The 23,115-nt window shown below is 38.6% G+C and overlaps 1 protein-coding gene across 1 annotated transcript in view; it reads left to right on the top strand.

Moving 5' to 3' along the window:
• The window catches only part of KNL1 (kinetochore scaffold 1), a 39,551-nt gene extending 16,883 nt beyond the window's left edge, over positions 1–22,668 (top strand). The window contains exons 12-26 of the mRNA XM_044436832.1: positions 630–694; positions 1,296–1,394; positions 1,816–1,931; positions 3,068–3,158; positions 3,813–3,929; positions 4,931–5,018; positions 6,092–6,175; positions 8,768–8,807; positions 8,913–9,014; positions 15,027–15,127; positions 16,600–16,668; positions 19,314–19,423; positions 20,222–20,340; positions 21,299–21,421; positions 21,543–22,668. Of these exons, the coding sequence (XP_044292767.1) occupies positions 630–694; positions 1,296–1,394; positions 1,816–1,931; positions 3,068–3,158; positions 3,813–3,929; positions 4,931–5,018; positions 6,092–6,175; positions 8,768–8,807; positions 8,913–9,014; positions 15,027–15,127; positions 16,600–16,668; positions 19,314–19,423; positions 20,222–20,340; positions 21,299–21,421; positions 21,543–21,681 (1,463 nt within the window). The 3' untranslated portion in view covers positions 21,682–22,668. The remainder of the gene's footprint in view (positions 1–629; positions 695–1,295; positions 1,395–1,815; positions 1,932–3,067; positions 3,159–3,812; positions 3,930–4,930; positions 5,019–6,091; positions 6,176–8,767; positions 8,808–8,912; positions 9,015–15,026; positions 15,128–16,599; positions 16,669–19,313; positions 19,424–20,221; positions 20,341–21,298; positions 21,422–21,542) is intronic.
• The last annotated feature ends 447 nt before the right edge of the window (positions 22,669–23,115 follow it).

Here is a 23,115-nt window from a genome sequence, read left to right as displayed (position 1 = left end):
TGTTATGGAATAATTTGAATCAAATACACTTTCTGAATAAATATTGATTGACCTTGGATTCTAGAATGTTAAGATATCAATTCCTTTACTCTTTATAACCATTAGAAATGTTATAATCCTCTGTGCTATAGATTGGGCTATAGCAGAGAAAGGAACCCATATGCCAAAATGCCTCCAGGAACATATGTCAGGACCCCTTTTACAGCATAGATTTAGGATGATGGGAGTGGGAAGGGATGGCAAAATCTGTTTCTGATCAGAGACTGGAAATGAAAGATTTCAGCTGAGGAAATCTCCAAACTCTCATCAGTTGGAGATTATTGATTTTGATCTGAGAGGTAGGGAGAGGGTGGTGTGTAGGTGAGAGACGTCAATGGGATATATTGGCAGCTCTTACAAGCTAGAAGCTTTCCAACTCTGGGGTATAAGCAGTTCTCGTTGTGAAGATCTCAAAGATCACCGAGACTTTATCTATTAAAGGATTAGAATTCTAAATTAAGTAAAATATTATGAAAATCCCTTTGCTCTTTTAAGCAAGTCTGCTTCTGATAGAGGGGTATCATCTTGGTATTGTTCTGTTGTGCTGAACAGATGAGGAATTCTTACTCATATTTACATTTTCTTCCTAGTTCAACAAAATAGTGAAATGACTCAGCTTCTCATGGACAGTATTTGTGAACAAAATTTGCAGGAGGTAATACGAAAAGCTTAAAACCTTCTAAGTCCCCTTCTCTGTTACGAAGTATATAACCATGTTATGGAATGCCCTGTTTGTGAGACCCAAGAGGCATCTCTTTCTGTTTTAGATAGATATTCAATACATCTTTATTCACACAGGCTTTTGGTGTTTAATTTTTCTGCTGTTTTGTTTTTGTGTTGCTTTATTTGACGTTGTTCTGTACTGCTTTTTTCTCTTGATTTAATCTTTGTATATTTTAATTGTTTATATACAATTGCATTTTTGTGCAGAAAAGTGGGTTATAAATGACATGAAATTAAAAATAAATATTGGTAGTTTGTGATGTAAACTTTCAAGTAATACTGAGAGCCAGTGTGTTGAAAGGGTTAAGATTATGTGAGACTAGAACTCTGGAGAACTGAGTCATGAAGCTGGCAAGTCACTGGGTGACTCTGGGCCACTCTTAGCCCAACCTGCCTCACAGGGTTGTTGTAAGGATAAGATTGGACAGGGAAGAAGAATTACGTAAGGTTCCTTGAAAGTTGAATGGCAGGATATAAATATAATTAATAAAAAGCCTATTTTAAATAGTTATGCTTGGATTCTTCATTTTCAGAAACTGCAGGAAGGTACTATCACAGTCCGGGAATTTTTTACACTTCTCCAAGTTCATGCTCTGATACAGAAACCTCGTCAGAGTCAGCTCCCACCCAAAGTAAGTATTTACATATACAGATGTACATGTTAAGTATTAATTTGTAAGTCATCCCAAAATTTTTGTAATGATACAACTCCAGTAGCTATCTTTCTGATAAAATCTAAAATAGCAGCTAACATTTCTAAATAAATGTGATGATAATAACAGAAGTTAACTGAGATCCAGTGCTACCTGTATGGAATTTCATAGCTCTTGATGTAACCATTCCGGGCAACCTGCATTTTCATTAAAACTTTGCTAAAGCTTAGTTTTGTCCGTCTTATTGGCACGTCTAATGAAGCCACTGTGCAATTCAAAAGCAGTTCTCTCTGGAATTGCGGCAGCAAGAAATAATATGCTTAAGTTCTGACTGTGGTTATTATCTGTGTATATATCATGACTTTTGGATTCTTAACTGTTGGAGTTTTGTTCTCTGTAGTATGCAGTCACCACACCTCCTACTCCAGAAGATGAAATTCTCAGCCAGTTTATTTATCGTCCCAAATTAGAAGTTTATGAAGAAGACTGTCGTGCTTTCTGTGAAGTTATAGAAGAGTAAGATGTTTTCCATTTTTGTTTGTGCAGTACCCTTTCCTTTGAACAAAGAACATATAACAAACCTGACATGAGTTGCAGTATTTGGTAGTCAATAAGCTCTGCATGGCAATAGTTTCTGGAGTGTTGAAAGCTACCCTAAATAGTGATTTGGACTTTTTTGCCCTCTTTAGAGTGTGTTCAGAACATTCAGGTGATACTAACAGCCATGTTCTCATGTCATCTCTACCACCCTGCTTCCAAGCTTACATAGTGCATGTTATTCATGGAGCAACCCTATGGCTTATTTTCCCCTTTCCCTCCCCTCAGTTCTCCAGCTGGTATCCCAGTACTTTTTCAAATGTTCAAATTGTCAGAAATGTGCAGCTGGGATCATTTTTTCATGTGTTCATAATTTTATTTATTATTATTGTTGGTCTTTTGCAATAGCACTGTTATTGCTGTTGGATATGTGTAGTCTTATTTGGGAAATTTCCTTGTATGTTACAATTGTCAAAAACAGCAATAAAGTCAAGTAGATAAAGTACGAGTACATGGAAATTGACAAAGGAAGAAAGCATATCTAGTAAAAAAGATGATCACAAAGAATGATGGGATTTTGTCATTTTTTCTGAGCCGCTCACCAGCCAATCCTGGCAGCTCAAAATGAAATGTCTCTTCTGGTTCAGGATAATGCAACCACCCACTATAGAGCAAACAATCTCATAATAATAATGAGTTGTCAGGGCAATGTCTTTTGCCCTAAAAATACCCTCTTCCCCATGAGAAAACTTCCATTGCCAGCCAATATCTTTCTGTTTAATTTAATGATCTACTGATAATAAAAAGTCATTTTAAAATTGCTACAATAGTTTGAACTTTAAAAGCAGTGAGGAATAGAATATGTTTTAGCACAGAAACTTAAAGATATTACTAAGAATGCAGCTCTGTGTATTTGGAAAGAAAAATGTCCTACAACCCCCAGCCTCTCCAAGCTGTCATGGTTGGCTAAGAAATGCTGGGCGTTGTAGAACTTTTTTCCTGCCTAAATGCATGGAATTGTGCTCTATGCCTCTCAAAAGGGAAGCATATCCGGAGCCTAATGTTGACCTATATATATATATATTTGTTGACATATAAATGTATTAATCTTTCAGATTAAAGTTGCATGCAGTTGACCAAGATAAACTTCTGGCAAATATGCATAAAAGCCTGTGGGAAGTAATGAGGACCTGTTCTGATGAGGAGGTATTAGTAACTATCTTATGTTATTTGTTTATTTAAAGTTTTTGTATCCTGTCCTATTTGAAAATCATCCTAGGATGGCTTACAAGAAGCACAACAATCAATAAACAAAGCAACAAATAACAACAGTTAACCATGTACATAATAATGTAAATAATTTTGTATGATTGCAGATATTAGGAGAAGTCTGCACCAGTGCTGCAGTTCTTCTTAAGTTTCTTTGTTTGAACTTGGTTGCCCCTCTATTTTTCTTTTTGCCTCACCCTCACATGCGTGGTTACTTTTATTTTGGACAGTGGGCTGTTTTTCTAGTTGTATAACCTAAAAGAAAGCCATGTAAACACTCAGTTATAGCAACAAACTTGCTCAACACTGAGGGCCTTTATATGGTTACACACAGAGAACGTGTATCTACCTGATTTCTGATGACTTTCCCTACCACCACCACAGCATACTTCATTCAGCAGTATCCTGTTGCCCTCTGTAGCATTTGGGGACCAGGTCAGTAGAAGAGATGTCATGGGGGGAGTCTTCTCCTGTCAACCCTGTTATATGAACTATATCTGGATCCAGCCCATTGTGACTGCAGTGTACCTGCTCCTAAACTTTGTGCCTTTGTGTTTACTCATGCTGTTATTATCTCAAATTTCACTACAGTTGAAAAGCTTTGGAGCAGAGCTGAACAAACAGAAATCGTATTTTACCAAAAAGAGTAAAGTACTTGCTCACAGGAGAAAAGCACAGTTATATGCGAAGTTGGTACAGAGTGCTCAGGTAACATTATTTAAAGTAATCATTTAAGATAATGGCTGGGCATTTGTCAATGCATTGAAACTAAGTATATCCTTTATGTATCTCATTCCTGTGGTGAGCTCAGGTCAGCATATATGGGTTGTTCTATTTTCCTCAAATAGATTAGACTGAAAGATGATGACTTAACTCCACTTCCTCTCGGGGATTTGAATTCAAGTCTTCTACGTCTGTACCTGCTGCATATTAAAACTTTACAAAACAATCTGGTATACTCTGCAAAAGATGGATTCCCCCCACCCCACCATATTAGATGCTGTATATTTCTTCACATGTCATTAATAAAGAATAAAATGGAAATTTGTATGGATATAGGATAGTTCTATGAAAGTTGAACTTTTTTTAAATGGCAAAATACCATCATTCAAAACAACTAAGATGCCCTACATTTAGTCTAGTACTACCAGATTGTAGTAGATTCTACTCCAAACACGATCTTCATTTTATGGCATCTCACACTGTTTAGAGAGGAGCGGGGCTTTGTAGGATAACCTTTAGCATTATAGTTAACATTTACACTCTTATTCTCTTTTTATTGTTCTGTTAGTTTGCAGTATACTTTATAACACTTCTTTATTTTCAGTTTAGAAATTACTTGTTCAAGGCTGCAAACTGAACTGAGTTCATATTTGAACTTGAGTCACCTACATCATAACCCAGCAATTCATCCAGTACATTAAACTGTTATTTTTTAAATCCCTCATTCAAATAATTGAAAAGCACAGAAATGTCAATCTTTAATTAGTCTGGTATCTGTGACTGACAGAACTGGCGACTGGTTTATTTGGGTAATGGTGAATGAAACAGGAATGTTGCTGAAATCGTGTAAATACATTATGTCAATACAATGGAGAACTATTGTAAAAATTAGCTTTATTTGGAAGTTAGCTTCGTATTATGAAAGGTTATTGCTAATATCAGTTTTACCTATTACATTATGGTCTAAATATCAATTTTAATTGAAGTTCCAGAGAGAAAATCTACAATCAAGACTAGCAAAAATGGATAAACTCATGAAAGAAATTGATAGCTGTATTGTTGCTTTGAAAACAGGTACAACCTTAAGTTTCTAGACAGCTTAACTTTTATTATTGATTGATTTGATTTGTATTCAACCTTTATATCAAGAAAATGGCACTGAAGTTGACTTACAATGATACGAACTAACAATATTTTAATACAAACTTACTTAAAACAATGATTATTATTACATTGTAAATATATCCCACTATTTTTCCTCTTGGAAGAAACCCAAGGAGGCTTACATACCTCCATTTTATCCTCACAACAACCACCCTGTGAGGTAGGTTGGACTGAGAGTCTGTGATTGGCCCACAATCACCCTGTGAGTTTCATGACCAAGTGAGGACTAGAATCCAGATCTCCTGGGTCCCGAGGCCAACACTCTAACCACCACACCATACTAATACATTTTTTAAAAAAATGAAAATGGCACCCACCCTGCATGCCCAACTTACACACCAAAGGGGATGTTTGAATAAAAATGTATTTCCTTGGCGGTGGAAGAACAGCAGACAGGAATCCAGGCTAGCCTCCCTTGACAGGAAGGTCCACATCCTGTGAGCTTTTATTTTCTGCTACAACAATTACTTCCAATTTCTGGGAATGCAGAAGGGTAGCTATGTCATTCCATTGTAGCAAAGCAGCAGTGTAAAGTTATAAGCTTTGGTGGCTTTGTTGTTGTTAGTCGCAAAGTCATGTCTGACCCATCGCAACCCCATGGACAACATTCCTCTAGGCCTTCCTGTCCTCCACCATCCCCCAGAGTCCACTTAAGCTCACGTTGACTGCTTCAGTGACTCCATCTAGCCACCTCATCCTCTGCCGTCCCCTTCTTTTGCCGTCTATTGTTCCCAGCATCAGGCTCTTCTCAGTGAGTCCGTCCTTCTCATTAGGTGGCCAAAGTATTTGAGTTTCATCTTCACTATGTGGCCTTCTAAAGAGCAGTCAGGGTTGATCTCCTCTAGGACTGACTGGTTTTATTGCCTTGCAGTCCAAGGGACTCGCAGGAGTCTTCTCCAGCATTGGTGGCTTACACTAATAATAATAAGTAGATTAAAGTTCATTTCATCAGATGTCCTTATAAAACATGTCTTGATTTTTAGAAACTGCTCTTTTAGAAGACTCTGAGCCAGATGTCAGTGATACCACTGCAGAATATGAGGCCAAGCTGAGAGAAACTGAAAGAGGTAATAGAACTCCTTTGAAGTACATGTTGCAGAAGTTTGTAGATAAATGTTGGAGAGGTGATTGTTGTATTTGTATAATGTCCACCTTTTTAAACATTTCAGAAATACAAGAGGAACATATCCCTGTGTCCTACCATTGCTTAAAAATTACTTTATTATTTCTAATATTATTTGTTTATTTTTATGCTGTCCAATAGTTGAAGTTTTTTGGGCAATTTACAATGGAGTCGTAAAGCTGTGCAATAAACTACCATAAAAGCATATCAAAATACAAACATTTTAAAACTTTTTAACACCAACATCCAATGAAGATTAGCCATGTAAAATCGGGGATGGGTAATCTCCTCCAGCCCTTGAATATCCAAGTGTATCTTCAAAAGCCTTGGCATAAAGGGCTGCCTTAACCTGGTACCAAGGAAATGACAAGGTTGGTGCCATGCTGGCCTCAGTGGAAAGGTCATTCCATAGATACCAGGCCACCCTCTGAGTTGGCACAAGGAGGAAGGCTTCAGATGTTGAACATAGTGCCCAAGTTGATTGCTGCTGGGAGAGGTGCTCCATCAGGTATTGTGGACCCAAGCCATGAAAGGTTAAAACCAGCACTTTTAATTGGGTTCAGAAGCATACAGAGCAATCAGGTCAGAATTGCTCTTATATATTCAGGCCTACTGGCCCAATTTATTAGTTTGGCTGTTGTTCTTCAAACAAGCTGCAACTTCTGAATGGTTTGTAAGCAGCCCCACACAACGAGCATTTCTCTAATATAATTTAGAGATGACTAGCTCAGATTACTGAAACCAGGTTATTGCTGTCCTGATAGGGGTGTAGCTGGGCTGCCAGCCAACATTAGTAGAAGGTACTCCATGCCACTGAGGCTACCTGAGCCTGAAGAGACAAAGAGGAATGAATGAGAACCACCAAGTTATGAACATGCTCCTTCAAGAAGTACAGTCCCTTCCAGAACAGATTAAACACCTTCCATTCAGTCAGATGATCACCTACTAATAGCATATCAGCCTTGTTTGGATTGAGCTTCAGTTTGCTGCAGCCAGGAACCAGTTTAGCATATCTACAGTTTCATCTACTGAAGATGAGGAAAAATAGGACTGTGTGTCATCTGCATGCTGGTGGCAATGCATTTCCACTCAGTGGTTTCATGCAGATGTTAAATATCATGGGAGACTGAATCCATGAAATTCAATAGTATTTCCCAAGCACCCACTTCTGGAGAAGCCCCTTCAAATAAGAGCAGAACCACTGCAATGCAGTACACCCAACTCAGAGAGTCACCTAGAAGGATACCGTGGTCATGATGAGAGTTCCAGCCAGGAGTATCAACAAGGTCACACATACCATGTCTCTCCTGGCCTACAGAGTGACCAAAGCCATTTCCATGCCAAAACCTCACCTCAATCCTGATTGAAATGGAATCAGACAATCAGTCTCATCCAAGAGTGTCTGGAGTTGGTTGGCAAACACCTGCTCAATAACTTTGCCCAAGAAAGAAACATTTGCTACTGGCCTAAAGTTCTTCAGGTCTTCTGGGTGAAGGAAGGATTTCTTCTGGAGTGGTCTTACCACTATCTCTTTCAGGCAGCATGAGACAACTCACTTTTGCACTCAAGAGCAATCATGTCAAACATCTGGTTCATCTTCATGTTCCACAGATGGCCCATAGTTTCAACAGGAACTCCAGCCATATTAGATGGAAAGCTCCTCAGAACCCTGTAGAAACTGCAGATCAATTAGCCTCAAAGTCATGAACTTTGACTAGACCAAAGCAAGACCAAAGCCTCCACCTTTCATGGAGTCCATGAAATCCTGAGCACCCCAGAAAGATGTGCTTTTCACAAATGTTGACTTCCTCCACAACCAACAGCCTGGGGGACCCCAACAACACATCCAAGATCACCTGTGTCAGGAAATGTTGGGAAAGTGATGAGATGCAGGGTGGAGGTACACTAGCAGGATCCCCAATCTGTCCTGCTGGCTCAATATAGAGAACAAATAGTAGACTATTAGTCAGACAGGGTACCAGAAGAGAGAGATTAAATTGTTATAGGCCACAGCAACCCCCTCACTGATCCTCAAGTCTATATTGATGCTGAACTGACTGCTCCAGTGGACACAATTGGGAGTGGCTAACTTATAGCTGCTTGGACTGATGAAATTCCTCATAGAGATCAGTATGTGTAATATTCAAAGTATACAGGCTGAAATCCAGTATCACTTGTCCAGCTGAATGTATACTGTCAACAAAATGGGTTCTCCATTTCTCTAACATCTCCATAACAGATTTTGGGGGTACAGAGGGAGGGAGATGAAAGGGAAACCCTGTTACATAATTGGAAGTCTGTTTGTGCAATTTTGGATGTGCCCAGTTCTTTGTAAAGCTTGGCTGGATGTATCTTTCTATGACTGTGGGATCATCATATACAAAACCCTACATGTAGGAATTTTATTGAGTACAATTTTGCTTTTGGGGATAAAACTTACCTTTTTGGTAAGCTAGGCCTATTTAATCAGATATAAGAAACAGCTTTGCTTGTTATCTTCTACTTAATTCTTAAGGTATGTTTTTCTCATTCTTAGAACTGGAAAACTATAGAGCCCAAGAGGAAGCAATTCAAAGGTAATAATTAGCCTTAGATTGTGCCCTACATTTTCATCCTGTTGTTTAGCACTATTCATTGAACTGTGTTCCCATGTTTCACTTACTTTTTTTGGACTTCTGCAGAAATCAGTCAAATCTTAGAGAAAAAAAGCAGCAGTTAGTTTCTGAGATAAGCCATCTCCAGAAAGATGCAACCAACTGTCAAGAACTCATGCAGAGTTACAAGTAAGTCAATTCAATTAAAGGTGATTTTACTGTGATGTCACTCATGATCCAAGTAGTTCCATGCCAGTATATCTTATCAGTATGTACTTAAGTTGAGTGGTACTCCTGAGTTTCATCCCTGTCATCAGTGAATCTAGAGTGTAGTTGGGTTATTTTGTAACTCCCTTTCACTTTCAAACATGAATGGCATGGTCTTAAACAGATGATTTGTACTGCTTGGGAAACATATTTATGTTTAAATATATGTTTAAACCTTGTTGAATTCTATGACAAGGTTTCAAGGTGGCTAGACGGAGGGGACGCAGTGGATGTGGTTTACCTGGATTTCAGCAAGGCTTTTGACAAAATACTCCATGATATCCTGGTTGAGAATTGAGGAGTTTTGAGATAGACCAATGCACTGTCCAAGGGATTAGGGCATGGTTGACTGACCGAAAGCAGAGGGTAACCATTAGTGGGAAATCATCAGGATGGCAGCCAGTGACAAGCGGGGTCCCCCAGGGCTCTGTCCTGGAGCCAATCCTGTTGAATCTTTTCATCAATGACATGGAAGAAGGGGTGAACGGTCTGCTGACCAGATTCGCAGGTGATACTAAAACCGGGGCAGTGGCCACAACTCCAGATCCAAAAGGGATCTGGACAGACTGTGGAAGTGGGCAGGAGACAACAGGATGGTGTTTAATGTGGATAAGTGCAAGATGTTGCATTTGGGGCATAGGAATGGGTGTCATACGTACAGGTTAGTGGACAAGTGGCTGGAGAGCAGCACTTGTGAAAGGGATCTCAGGGTGCTGGTTGACTGCAGGCTAAACATGAGTCAGCAGTGTGATGTGGTGGTCTAGAGGGCAAACGGCACTGGTTACATAGCCAGAAATGTGGCTTCTAGATCGAGAGAGTTATTACTACCATTCTATACGATTCTGGTGCACCTGCAACTAGAGTATTGTATTCAGTTCTGGGCCCCTCATTACAGGAAGGATATAGTCAGGTTAGAGTCAGTGCAGCATAGGGCCACAAGGATGGTGGCCGGATTGCAAGGAAAGCCGTATGAGGCGAGACTGAGGGAACTGGATCTTTTCAGCCTGGAGAAGAGGAAACTCAGAGGATATGTTGGTGACATATAGGTATGTGAGGGGGTGTCACATGGAGGTGGGTAGAGACCTGTTCACCCCTGCAGGGAAGGGCAGGACGTGCTCCAGTGGAGCAAAGCTCAGGGAACCAAGGTTCAATTTAGATGCCAGGAAGTACTTCCTGACAGTTAGGACCCCAAGGGTATGGAATGGGTTTCCACCTGAAGTGGTTGAGGCACCATCAATGAGGGTGTTCAAGGATGGGCTGGACATGCACATGGTAGGCATGTCATGAGTGGAGCTGGCTAAAGCCGGAGGTTAGACTATATGGCCTGGGAGACCCCTTCTGACTCACTCTGTTTCTGTGTTTTCATTAGATGTTAAAATTATAGCTGTGTAAGGTAATGGTCCCCCTCTTGGATGTACACCTTAATGTGGTGAGGGGATTTGAGAGTGTCAGTGAAAGAGAGCAGTGTTGCCATGAAGCTAGACTGTCTCACTAGGCTGATATTCTAGCAGGGACATGTAAGAGAGAACAGTCAAAGCTGAGGCACTAGACTAAGAAGTATCCACTCTCTTCAGGAGTAACAGCCACATCAGCAAAAGGGAATGGGTGACTCCAGTGGTGATGTGGCAGAGAAACTTCTGAAAGGCAGCTATTGGGCAGCAACACCGGTGCTTTCACAGACAATGGCAGTGATGTTCAAACCAACCCTGGTTAGCAATATGCAAAAAAAAAAAAAAAAGGCAATGGTAAACTACTTCTGCATCTTCATACCTTGAAAACCCTGTGATGAAACAATCCAAAACGAACAAATGGATAGTGCCAGAAAATAAGATTCCCCACCCCCGCCAGGTTGGAAGGCACATAATGAACTACTGTGGAAGAACAAAGGACAAGTATGAATAGCTCTATCACTAATGACACAACTAGATCAAATCCAAAGTCTAGTGGCTGACATGCACAGAGGTGAAAGGAGAATCCAATGCTGCACAACACGTACATTTGGAACATGGAATGCCAGAAGTATGAAACAAGGCAAGAAATGGAATGGCTAAATATCATAGTACTCAGTGTGAGCAAATTAAAGTGGACTGGAATGCAACATTTTCAGTCGGGCAAACACAAAGTCATTTACTCCAGAAATGACAGAAGAATACTCAGCAAGAAGTAGCCCCAAGGTTGTAAGGGGCTAAAATGCAAAATCTGACCAAGTAATATCAGTCAGAATTAGTGGAAAACCTATCAACATAACCATCATTCAAGTCTATGCTCCAGTGACCAGATGCTGAAAAGAAATTGAAAACTATTATGCAGGTGTCTAAGAATGAATTGATAACACACAAAACAAGACATGCTAACAATGCTGGGTGACTGGAATGCAAAAGTAGGAAATAAAGCATAATCAAATGTTGTCGGAGAATTTGGCCTACGGATAAGATAAAGCAGGAGAATGACTCATAGAATTCTGTGAAGCCAGCAACCTATTCATCGCAAATACATACTTCAATCAACCTCTCAGACAACTGTATAAATGGTCATCACCTGATAGCTAATACAGAAATCAAATAGATTATGCCACTGATTATGTCACTGTATTCTTGCTGCCAAAACAAGAGCAGATTGTAGTAGTGACTCTTAATATGAAAAATCAGAATAAATCTGAAAAAGTTTGCTGACAGAAACATAGTGCCATAATACAACTTAAATGACATTCCTGAGGAACTTAAAGCCTGCATAAGAACAAATTTGCTTTACTCAATTGAGTGTGAGCCTGAAGAACTGTGGACTGAAACAAAAGACATAATTAAGGCAGAATGCCAAAAAGCAACCCCTGTAACAAAAGGAAAGAAAAAGCCTAGATGAATGATAGCCGAAATACTCAGAATTGCCAAGGACAAGTAAGAAGTAAAAGTTGACAGAAATATGGTCATAATCCTGAACGTAACTTTTCAGCAACTATAATACAGAGACATAAATCACTATTACAGCAACCAGTGTGAAGAAGTAGAGACAAAAGAACAAAAAAGGAAGACCTGTTCTAGAAGATACAGGAAATGAAATGGAAATTCAAACCTAAAGTAGAAAGCTGAAAGACAAACAAGGGAACATACTATCCTACCAGAAGAATATAAAGAGAAAGTAGAAGCAATATATAGAACTATGAAGGCGAGATGAAAGGTTGACAGATTCCTTAAAAGGGGAAACCTGTAAGCAAGAGCCTGCAATATTAAAAAGTGAAGTGAAAGTAGCTCTTTAAGCCCTTGCAAAGAATAAAGCACCCAGAGTAGACAGAATTGTAGTAAAACTTTCCCAAGCTGCAGATACTGAATCAGTCCAAATCCTAACAAAAATATTCAAATAATCTGGAAAACAAAACAGTGACCCATAGACTAGAAATGTTCACTATGCATTCTAAGCTATGCATTCTTATGTTGTAAGCCGCCCCGAGGCTTCGGCAAATGGGGCGGCATAAAAATGTTTTAATAAATAAATAAATAATCCCCAAGAAAGAGGAATGCATCAGCCATAGGACCATTGCACTAATTTCCCATGCAAGCAAACTGATACACAGTGTTTCAACAAAGAAAATCCTATATGGAGCAAGAAATGCCCAATGTTCAAACTGGATTCTGAAAGAAAAGAGGCATTAGAGATCACATTGCAAATACCTACTGGCTACTAGACAACACGAAATAAGTTCCAAGGATCAGTCTGTGCTTTATAGACTACAGCAAAGCCTTTTCATGGGTGGATCATGAGAAGCTATGGATGGTTTTGAAAGAAATGGGTGTGTCTCAGCACTTGATTGTCCTGATGCATAATCTGTATCATGGACAAAAAGTTATTGCAAGGACAGAATATGGAGAAACAGAATGGTTATTTATAGACAAAGATATCAGACAAGGCTGTATTTTATTTCCCTATTTGTTCAATCTGTATGCAGAACATATTATAAGGAAAAATGGATTAGAATCACAGGAAGGAGAGAAAATTGACAAAAGACACATCAATAATTTAAGTTATGCGGATGATACAATCTTATTGGCAGAAAATAATGACTTGTAACAACTCCTGCTGAAAATGAAAGAAGAAAGTGCAAAAGCAGGACTGCAGCTGAATATTAGGAAACCAAAAATCATGTCCACAGAAGAACTACTGTCAGCAATGAAGAATTGAAATTCTGGAAGATTTTACATACCTTGACTCAGTCATTAAATTCAAATGGAGACTGCAGTCAAGAAATTTGAAGACGACTGAGACTTGGAAGGGCAGCAATGAAGGAAACAAAAGATCATCAAATGTAAGGATGTTTCACTGGAATCCAAGGCCAACATCATTCACATGATTGTAATCCCGTTTACTATGTGTAAGTGTGAAAGCTGGACAGTATAGAAAGCTGACAGAAAGAAAATTGTGTTCAAAGCAGGGTGCTGGAAGAGTGCTTTGTGAATACCCTGGACCAATGGAAAGACAAACAAGTAGGTCCTAGATTAAATCAAGCCAAACTTTCCCTAGAAGCAAAAATGAAAAAACTGTGACTGTCATACTTGGGATGCATCATGAGAAGGCAAGTCTAATTGGAGAAAGCAATCCGGCAAGGAAAAGTTGAAACCGAAGATGAAAATGAGATTGATTGTTTCCACAAAAGGAGCCACAATCTTGAATTTAGAACAGCTAAGCAGAGATGTCATAGATATGACTTTTTGGAGGGCTTTTATTTATAGGGTTGCCATAGGTCAGAAAAAACTTTGACAACACATAGCAAACAAGACAACAGACTGATAGCTCATGTTAAAGTACAACACAGAAATTAGCTATAATGAAATTTGCTATCTGCACATTGATCCAGGCAATTAAACCATTACATTAAAATCCCCTCCCTTTTTCTATGTATAGTTGTTTGACTGATCCTAGAAAATAAGTGCTATAAAATAATAACCTGCATTGGTGTTCAAATGACAAGAGTAAATTAAAATTTGCACAGCTACTTCTTGAACTCAGAAGCTTGCTTGTGTTTGACAATAACACTGTACAGTAAAAGTGCTATCTTCTTTTTGAAGAAAAAAAAGCTACAGCAATACCATAAGATGTCAGCTAGAAGTAGTCTTCTAATTAAGAACAAATGGGGATTAATAAAGTTGAAGGGAGGAAGAAGCTGTGTATAACCAGCAGATTTTTCCATCTCTAGAGTTCTTCCCTGACTCCAAAGTACCCTAGCACCTGCAGTGATCTTAGGAACAAAGTGGGGGGGGTGGAGCTCCCCCCCCCCGCAAAAAAAAAAAACTTTAGCTGTAAAGTTCATTCAAAGCAGCTTGTGCTAATTTGAAAGGAAGCTACCTCTCCTGACTGGCCTGCATGTAGCTCTCTGTTCACAGGGCTATTCCTTCACTCCTTGATCACATACACAAGGAATGTCTACCTCAGATTAGACAAAAGGTAGTAGGAGTTACTTTTCCCTGTGCATTCACTCTTTCTTTCTTTCTCCCTCTCACCCCAGCTTCTCATATTTGTTAGTAAAAGATCTCTGCAGTTGGTAGAGACTCTTCTACCCTGCTAGAAACCACCTTCCTGCTTCCCTGTTTGTTACTTTCAGTATTCACATATAAATAGTGAGGGTGACTAATATGCATATACAGTGATTTTGGAACTATTATGATTTTATCACATGATTAAGTATATATTAGCACAGAATTTCATTTCCTTTCTCTGTTCATTTTTTAGGACAAGGCAGCATGTTGGGACATGCTGTCAAATATGAGACGAAGATGGAAATACATCTTTGGTTTGTTTGGAGAAAGTAGCTCATGACTACAGAACTCCACTTTTTAAAAATAGTGATTGAATTGCTAGTTTGTGTGTATTCATATCTCATCCCTCCTATTTTTTTTATCATTGATTAATGTCTGATTGCAGAATCGTTTTTCTTTCTCTTTCTAGCTTCTCTGAGTGGGTAGTAAAAGAATGGAATGATCACCAGGCAGTTTTCACCTTTCTTTATGATACTATTGAGCTCACTGTTGGGCTCGAGTTTCCTATAGGTAAGTTACAGAAATAATATGAATTCTCTCTGGTATAAATACCAAAAGAGATACATAAAAGCACCCTTATACTGATCTATGTTTAAAAGTTATCTTGTCTAGGTTGTGAAAATGTCATCCTGCTATATAGTCCCAGATTGCTCACAAAATATCATAAAACTATTTTTTTAAAAGGACACAACACCATGTGGGATTTGATAGTTAAAACTATCAAAGGCAAAACTGTTCCTATTTATACATTTGAGAGCTTTGTTCAGAGAATCAAAACTAAAAATTGCATGGCACTGATACAAACAGAAAATACTTTTTGTCTGCAGTTCAATCTATGTTTATGAAGGATACATTTCAGTTTGTATACCCACAGTATGTGGACAAGATCCTTGGTAATGTGATATTAACTACTTGTGAGTTTGATCTTTGATCATCCTTGCTGAATAGAAAGCTTGGTCAGCTACATAAGAATGATAAGAACTTGTTGTAAACCATCCCGAGATGTCTAAGTATGTGACGGTATAGAAAAGTTTTGAATGAATGAATGAATGATGTGTTTTTCCTTTTGAGGAAGGCATAGGTTTATCGAGTATAAGAAGGCTGTTTTGGGATCTTTTGGATGCCATGTTGGATAATATCTGACCAGTCTCAAATGTATCATTCCTCAGCAAGATATACAAGTAAATACATATAGTGCCATCTCAGCTCTAGGGGATCTTAGATGATGTGAATTATTTTAATCCATATGAACCTAGTTTCAGGTTTTGACAGTGAAACAGATTTAGTCAAACAGTTACCATTTTGTTTCAAGCCACAATTTAACAGTTGGGTGATTATCTTTAAAGCCCCATATAGCTTAGATCAGGTTACCTTGAAGACCAATCCTGCTTATATCCTAAAATCTGATAGAAAGTCCCTTCTCCATGTTCTGTCTGTTTGTGAAACATGGCTGTATGGAATTTGAGATAGAGCCTTCTCAGTAGCTGCACCCAGATATGGGAAACACCTTGACTATAATGTACAATTGGACCTTTATCTCCAGCTTTGCCAATGGTTGAGAACTTGTTTATTTCTGGCATGTTTTTATTCTGTGAGACATACAATGTCCCTGTTATTTAGCTTTAACTGCTGATTGTGGATTTTACTGGATGTTATATGAAATTATGATTTGTATCTTTTGTTGGCTGTCCTAAGGGAAGCATTTGCATTAATAGGGTGGGATATAATGACATGAAGTGGTCAATCTGTGTTTGAGCTTGCCCACTTCAGATTACAGATAGGGGCTTGAATGTCTGAATAGCCCTCCATTCCAGGAACAAAAATCCTTTTGTGCAGAAACCTGCGTGTCAGACATGCTTGGTTTTTTTTCATTCTTGCAAGCCCTGACATGGAATCTGAAATGGGTCTGAGACATGATTGATCACTTCAGTGAAAACTAGGCCTTATTTGGAAGTACTCATGCTATGTTTGCTTTCTCATAGATGGTGCTATTTCCAGCAACAAAGTCTGCCAGAAGATTGTTAGTTTGCACTTTGAATCACTTCTGGATGGTAAGTTTTTGAAGTATTTATGATCCAGTTACTGAGAGTTTTCAACTTCTCATGTAAAATATTAGTCGTGATTAAGAAAAATATGAAAAGCAGCCTATTGTAATGAGTTTTCTATGTTTTTCTATATCTTAATAATGCTTATAAACTTTTATATGGTAGAACATTCAGTCAACAGTGAAATTACTAACCTGAGACAAACAACTTTTCAAACAAAGATATTAATAGAAACCAAGATTTAAATACATTCAAGCTACTAAAACAATTAAAAGTTACGAGACAAAGTAAACAAATCTAAATCAGCAGCAGAGAGCATCCTGAAATGGGCAACTGCCCTATCCATTTCAGCAGGCAGATGGTCTAGGTGCTTCTTCCTGTTTTTCCTAGGAGTGTCCTTTGTTAGTTAGTCTTGCTCTGCTTACCATGTAGGACACCCCACAGAACTCAAAGCTTATGGGAGCTTATATTTTCAGAGTTTTCTCTCACTTCTCCCTTCCTAATTGCTGGCTAAATCTGGTGGAAACTTGTTAGGATTAAGCCTAGCTATGAGAAACACAAGACTATTGTCGGAGTAGGGACCAGTCTGGAAAGACTTGCAGAATGCTAGTGCTTCCAGATTCTCCAGAAACAGCAGGTCACAGATCTAAGAGACTCCTCTCCCCAGCTTAGGCACACAAGCAGTGTCTGCTGTAACCACAGCCATGCTTAGCACCAAAAAGTCAGAAAGCACAGGAACCTGCAGATAAATTCCACCACGAGAGTCTCACCTCATAGCAGAATGGATTCTCTGGCAAATGATCAGTGCAATTGCATCAGTCCCAACTTTCCAGGGATCCAGACATTTCCCCTTCATTCACCTTAGTCATCTACTCCTTTCAGTCCAAATTCCTCTAAAGTAGTTCATAATTTCAGAACTGACAAGCATAGTTCCAGTTCAGAACAGTGGAAGTTATGTTTCTGTCCATATTGAATGGTCTGATGTGAGAATGGCTACATCTAAAGCAGTCAGATTGGATATTTCAAGATATAAGAAGGTAACCTCTACTGAATTATATCAGTTTTACCCTGTCACAAAAAAATATTGTCCCTAGTACCGTTTAGAAGGGTCAGTGTAATGATGTCACATAAAGAGTTAAATCTCCTGGTCAGGCTAGTATCAAAAGAATGGGGAGCTCAAAGATTGAGGAATTCAGAGATCTTAGGGAGTGCTATTTGCACCTGGTTTTCAAGGACTAGGGAGTCATTTACATCTTTTGGTTATCAAAGCCAAAGACTCAGGGACAGGGGAGATGGCAGGGTGGAATGGTTTGGTGAATAGTTTATGACCAGCAGCTGGGGCCATTGGGATGGGCATGAAGAGATTGGAGGATGGGCCCTCACTCCACAGGTCAGCTAATGAGTCGGGGGAATAAAGGACAATGGGTAAAAGGAGTTGGGGTTCCCTATTGGTTAGGGGTCCCGGCTTGCTACCCATCTGCCATTCTGCCAGCCTGCTTCGATGAAGAAATTGGAGGCTGCCTGCACATTTCATAGACCACAGGTAGTTTGTAGAGTAGAGGAGGGCTAGCTTTCTTGTTTTCTTGCTCATAGTGGTATAACAAGACCCTGGGGTCTTGTGGGACATATGATCTGCTTTGTTCTATATTTTTAATTGCTGCTTTCAAACTTCCCCCACCCTTTCCCCTTTTTACCTGTTTTTATTCCACCCTTTTTATCATTACCTTCATCCCTATATTTTAACTTTTTAACAAACCTATTTTTATTCCCGATACCTGGTTGAGTCATGTGCTAAATCCAGTGTCTGTCCAGTGGAAGGGTAACTGAGTGAAATATGGGGCAACTTCAGCCCAGGGATTGGTGGGAGTGGGGAATTCCCTTTGGCCCACTGTTATGGTCAGAAATGGATAAACCCTAATAAAATGAGTCAAATTGCACTGTTCAGAATTATTTAAACTATTCTCTAGAAGATACTACTTGCTTCATCTGTACCTCATGACATAATTACTGACTTCATTATTGTGGGACTTCCACTGCCATTTGGTATGGGCAAATAGCCTATTTGGTTCCAAGAGTTTACATTCTTACCTGGACAGTCACCTACTCAGAGCAACTTTACATCAGTCAGTCACAAAAGACTGAAATAATCAATGGATTAGCTCAAAACTTGGGAAGATATGAGCACAAATACTGAACATTCCATATTAGGATGCTCTCCTTCGCTAAGTGGAAACAAATCTGGACTTACTATGAAAGTTTCTGTGCTGATATTGAGGGTGGGCTTCATAGGCTTCTGATCTTGCTTACTAGTAGGATGGAATTGTGCCTCTTTCGGTCTGTAGGTTGATACTTGAGTGACAGCATGTTTCTTTGTACAAAAATAAATACCTATACCTATATAAAATTAGTATGTCAGGAAGAACACATTTTTTCCCTTGTGTATGGTTTTATACATGCAAGTTTCTGCACGGAGGAGCGTTATATCACCTGAACCTCTACCTGCAATGACAAAGCCCAGAAATTTACCACTTCAGTGAATGTAACGTTTTATGTGGACCAGCTTAAGTGTTTTATAGCTTAATAGAAATGTTTTGACTATAACTTCAATGAATCACAATTTGCTGTTGTTTGTTGCTTCATTGTTCTTTCAGAAGCCAAAGCGTTACCTTCTTCAAAACTAGTACATAAGCTCATTTTCCAGTTTATTAATAGCCAAAGTTCATGGCAGGAGAACTGCTCAACAATGTATCAGCTTTCTCAGGTAACTAATGGGAAACTCAATTTCCAAAAGAAGCATGGAATTGTACAGGGGATCGAAGTACGTAACAGGAGCTTGTGGTATAGAGAAGGAAGTTCAAAATCAACAAAGAATTTCTTAAACAACTGGGTTGGAATTATATAATGCTTGAAAGTAGCAGCACTTGTTACCTTTAATTGTCATTTGGCACTTGTAAAGGCTACAGAGAATGCATGTTGTTGTAATCTGCTTTATTCTTCTGAATTCCACTTTGTGGGGCCTTTAAAATGTTTATATTAAGTTTTCATTTTACACTTGAAACAGTTACAACATATCAAAATCAGTATGTAATCACAATTAATACATAGCAAGATGATTAAGGGAGCTATATTAATCTTTTTACCTGTCCACTTTGCTTTCTCTGTCCTTGACCTGTATCTTGTGCCTTTTGGTGGAATGCAGTCGCATGCCAAATTGGAATTTGAACCACAGGCCAAAAAAAATTCCTGCCCTGGCCCAATGGCTTGGATTAGCTCAGCCAGTAGAAGAGGATTTTTGTACCCTGAGCTATTCTACAGATAACCACAGAGCAGTCGAAAAATACAGAGTACATAGTGATTTTACCCTGCTTCCTTTTTTTTTTCAAACCACAATTTCTTGCACATTTATATGTTTTCTGCTTCTCTGTGTTACATTACCCATATTTCAAATTCTCTAACAATTTTAAAGTCTGGCATGAACTTCACACTTAGGATATGATTTTATAGCTCTTCCCTTAAATTATCAAGACGTCACAATTAGTTGCTCTGATTGTCCAACCAGGTGCTGCGTGACATCTCTCTTGTGGTGAGTCGCTGTCAATTTCTTGGAGAAGAGATCGAATTTCTGAACAGATGGGGTGGAAAATTTTATCTGCTCAAAACTGAAGTGAATGATACAAAGTACGTGCTTAAAATGATATATCAGTGTGCTTATATAATATTTTTAAAGCCGTACACTTAGTAAAATTTGACATTGCATGGCTATGTAACTCAGAATGATTGCATTTACTCTGTGAAAATTTCAGGCACATTTCACCTCTGCAACGGGTGCATTTTTAAGTAGTTCACCATTTTTTCTAAATAGTACTCCAGTTCACTAACAAGGAACACATCATAAATAATATATTAACATTACAATATGCATAACAGAAGTCCTACTCAAACATATCAAATAAAAGGAAAGAGCCAAATTCAGTCATTGTACATGCAGAGCTAAAACAAAACCATATTAGAGCAACTGGTAGACAAAATCAAATTCCAAATTTAAAAGCCTCATCAGGATTGGACTTACCTAGCACCTGAAAGAGAAAATGAAATGCACCAATCAGCTCTTCCAGATAGAGACTTTCACAGACTGTGTGGAATCCAAGGAAATAGCTCTCACCAGAAGTAAACCACCTAATCTCTGTAGTCAGGGTTTAATGTTGGGACAAATTCCCTGAACAAGGGTGACAGGTGCAGCAGAAGAACTAGTTTTCAAAAAGTGTGTGTGGAGGGGGGGGAGAAAGCTAGAGCATAATGCATATGGTCTTCAATGTCTATATACTAAGCCCCAGAGAATGGGAAACAAACAGCATGAACTTGAACTTTGAATACAGGAGTGTGAATATGACCTGATAGGTATAACTGAAACTATCAGATTTCCATGACTAGAATTGAACAATTGAAGGATATAGCCTTTCAAGAACCCTGTTCAGATAAAACCAAATATTTACGCAGATTTCATGTATGTATTGATGATACTTCACTCCAAATCTCCTGATGACCTCTTCCATTCATTTTATGTAGCTGCTAAACATTTATTTTCAGATAATGAAATACCTCAGTAGTGATTCTATATATGTTGTTTCATATGTAGGGTGAAGCTCTTATTCTCTAGTTCTACAGCACTTGCAAAGTTTGAAGTGGAATTCTCCTTGTCTGCGAGTTATCCTGCATCTCCGATAGTTTTCAGCATCCAAAAATGCGCAGGCAGTATTGGGTGAGTAAAACAAAGATGGAGATTTGTGGGCTTTTCATTCTTTTCTACAGTTCTATGGAAGAGTTTCAGTTAAAACAACTTGATCCTGATTACCCTACATTTATACATTTTCTGTTCTCAGCCAAGAAGAAATTTCTATGGCTTTGTCCAGTGTTCCAGTGGGAGCCAACTACTTGAAGAGAATAGTCAAACATATTAGTCATAATCTACTCCAGCATCCTATGATGATACATAAACAGCAAAGAACAGCTATCCAATAGTATATTCTGCATACAGAAGACAGAAAATCGTGTTTTAACTGATCAGTATTGCAGGATTCAGATCACTGCTTACATTTGGAGTGAGCAAGTACATGACTTTTTTTTCCAGAAAAACCTGCTAAAGAGTGTAATTGAGGAATTTCATACGATGCCTTTTATTCTTACTCTAGTTCCTATTTTCCAGTATTGCCTATGGTTACCTTTTTTTCTAGGAAACCAGTTCTTCTGTCACAAAATAGTGTTGTAATTCTAATGTGCAGTTTCAAAGGTCAAATACTGCAGAGAAATCTTCAAGATGTACATATGTATGGATTGCCAGCAGTCATATTTGACCCCTGCGTAATGAATGAGATTCTATTTTTATAACCTTCATCTCAATATTGCATGTAGAAACTAGACGTATGGTTGTTCTAGAAAAGTGGTATCTTGCTTCTAGAATGAGCCCAAGCTTGGTTGCATTCATGCTTGGAATGACTGAATTCTTTAACTTTGGAGAAAGACATAAATAATAATTGCTAGCATGTTCTGAGTGTGGCATTTTAACTTATTCAGGCTGATGTGGCTGCATATTTAATCCATGAAATTTATAGGATAGTATCCAAAATTTCTTCTTGTCTGGTCTGTAATTTCTTGGCAACTGTATATATGTAAAGCGTAGCATTTTTAAATGCTTTTTGAATTTCAACTATTGGTATTTTAAGTTTTTTATTTTTATTTGAGAAGGAAAATATAATAAATATACTTATAATAATAAACATTTTATTTTGGCATTGGCTTAGAACGAAATGCTGCCAACACTTCCTCTTAATTCACTATTTACTTCTAGCTTTTACGGCACAATCCTGTGGCCCCCAGACAGTGCCTGGAGGGCCATAGGAGTTCCTCTAAAGCTCAACACTTTGACAAAATTGGTCAGCTACATACCTTGCAGGGCAGCATGAGATGGAGGCAAACTTTGCTTCTGTGCTTCCTCCACCCTGCACAGGACGCATATAATCTTCCAAGTTCGGGGAAGATTGTGCTCTTAGTGTCCTTGCTCTGTTATTTTAATTTTAGAAAACTATTTGCTCGAAATAGTTGTGGGTCTTGTTTTTTCTGTTTGTCTAGGGTTTTTTCCCCTTAAGATTTTATTAAAATACGTTTTTGTTTAGACAAATTGGAGCAGCAACCTCTCCTTGTTCATCTTCATTGGTTCACGTCATGTGGCTGAAACAGGAAAAATCCATTAGAAATATATTTATATGAAGCTATGCAAAGTATGACACACAGTGGTCTAAACAGAGTACAATCTGTGCAGTATCACATTGTCGTGATTTCCTACTCAAAGCTACCATTAAGCCCTCCTCAGTTCCCGAATTATAGAAATGTTAGGTCCTAACGTTTTGGAGGGGTGACACATTGCTTTCTGATGCTTAGCTATCTTACCGTAGAAGA

The sequence above is a fragment of the Varanus komodoensis genome, unplaced genomic scaffold, assembly GCF_004798865.1.
Source record: "Varanus komodoensis strain SLA01 unplaced genomic scaffold, ASM479886v1 scaffold3, whole genome shotgun sequence".
In the NCBI taxonomy this organism is placed as follows: domain Eukaryota; kingdom Metazoa; phylum Chordata; class Lepidosauria; order Squamata; family Varanidae; genus Varanus; species Varanus komodoensis.
Note: the sequence above shows the minus strand (reverse complement) of the source record. Positions and strands in the feature narration are given on the sequence as shown.